Here is a 1,805-nt window from a genome sequence, read left to right as displayed (position 1 = left end):
CAGAAGAGAAAAACAAAATTTCACTGTCCTTGTTAGTGCAAGAAATAATTTCTCCAAGCAATAAACTGAGAACTCAGGAAAATATTATGAAATTAAGAACAAGCAAACAACATCAGCAAAGGAACATGCGTGATAAAGAGATCAAGAGTACATTCTAAGACCAGAAAACACTGAAGGTCATAAATAGGAAAACTGAACATGTTTGTAACATATGGTCTGGAGACCAGAGAGGATCCCCAAATCTGCAGTCAAAATTACTTTCATAACAACACTATGAGGTTATTTGCCTTTTTCAGTCTCATTTTCTTATAAGTGTGTAGCAAGGTGGTCAACTGTGCTGGTGCAGAAGTGAAATTCCCCCATCCTGGGAAACCCATGAGTCTCCCAGAATTGAGACATGTATCACCCCAGACTATACAAAGAGTTTCCCAAAGAAGGTTACAAGACATGTGATATTACAACAGATTGAATACAGAAGTAGATACAAAAAGCCAGCTTTGTTTTCTTAAGCCAAACATTAAAGATGTATTTTCATAAAAATATGTGACACATCAAAATATGAGTTATTACTTTAAATGCTAATATGTTTTAAAATTGCCTGTTTTAATTTATAATATGGTAAATATAGTAGACATAACCCACAAAAACAAAACCTCTTTGAAATTTTTAATAATCTCTAATAGTATAACGTGAGACCAAAACATTTGAGAACTGTTGAGAAATAAAATAAAAAATACTTCTCATTTACATTTCTGATACAATTATTCTCACCATGTTACAGCACAGGCCTCATCTATGAACAAACCTGTTTGGTCACTTTGGAGCATACCCTCTCGATGACCATGGGATTTGAAAGTTGAGTGGAAGGTCTCTAATTGCTTCTGAATGTTAACTGTGGCTATTTTGACAATATCAGCTGCTGATCCTTGGACTGTTGTGTTGATAGCTTGACGCTCAGCCTATAAAAAACAATTAACAGGTGCTCCACGAGATATGCCAACATGGTTTCATACCTTCCACAGATCAGTGCTCACATCTGCAGCCAGACTGGAAAGCTGGACTGAGATGTGAACCTAGGACACCAACTATTAGGCTGCATCCTAAGAATAACAACTATAATGACCCAGGGCTCTAGATTCTGTGGTTTCCACATTAGGGCAGACAAAAATATAAGATCAGATTGCTTCGGTTTAGAAATCTTCACTACTCAGGATTCAAAAACTACATTGCACTTAGAATGTATTTATTTAGCTCATCGGTGCTCTAGCTGTTCTAGACATCATTCTAAAAGATCTACTCCACAAAATAATCTTAATCCTAAATAAATAGAGTATCATTTTTTGGGATGTGGGTTGGAATGTCCTAAGCATACCCTCTATACCAGTGGCCCCTTGGTCTTATATAGAGTTTGGCCCCTGCAGGTTTGGAGCCCTCTGATGTGATTCAGAGCTTTTCATGGGTTGCTGAGGCAAATCCTTAACTGCTAGTGAAAATGCACATCCTAGATCCCTGGGTATTCAGTTACAACTTCCTTGAAATGACTGCTATCAAATGCTTTTTAGCAGGGAACCATGCCTACTAAAATTAATCATCTTGGAAGAGTAGAGGAGGGAGTCTGGGTTAATATCCAGGAGTAATCTATATATGAATATAATTCCCAGTGCCCCAAAATGCCTCAGAAAATGAAAAAGGTCTACTCCAGGAAGGGGGGTCAAAACATGAGAGGTATTCTCTAGTTCTGTCACCTAAGCTATACCCAACTTCTAGTATATTAAATGCCTGCAATCTCAGCTCCTCAGGAGGCT

The 1,805-nt window shown here is 37.6% G+C and overlaps 1 protein-coding gene across 1 annotated transcript in view; it reads right to left on the bottom strand.

Annotated features, from left to right (window-relative positions):
- Window positions 1-579: 579 nt before the first annotated feature.
- LOC108292557 (DNA polymerase theta-like) overlaps window positions 580-1,805 on the bottom strand; it is a 100,292-nt gene continuing 99,066 nt past the window's right edge. The window contains 1 exon segment of the mRNA XM_017513538.2: window positions 580-959. Within this exon segment, the coding sequence (XP_017369027.2) occupies window positions 768-959 (192 nt within the window). The 3' untranslated portion in view covers window positions 580-767.

Source organism: Cebus imitator, unplaced genomic scaffold, assembly GCF_001604975.1.
Source record: "Cebus imitator isolate Cc_AM_T3 unplaced genomic scaffold, Cebus_imitator-1.0 Scaffold494, whole genome shotgun sequence".
Classification (NCBI taxonomy): domain Eukaryota; kingdom Metazoa; phylum Chordata; class Mammalia; order Primates; family Cebidae; genus Cebus; species Cebus imitator.
This window is presented reverse-complemented; position numbering and strand designations above follow the sequence as displayed.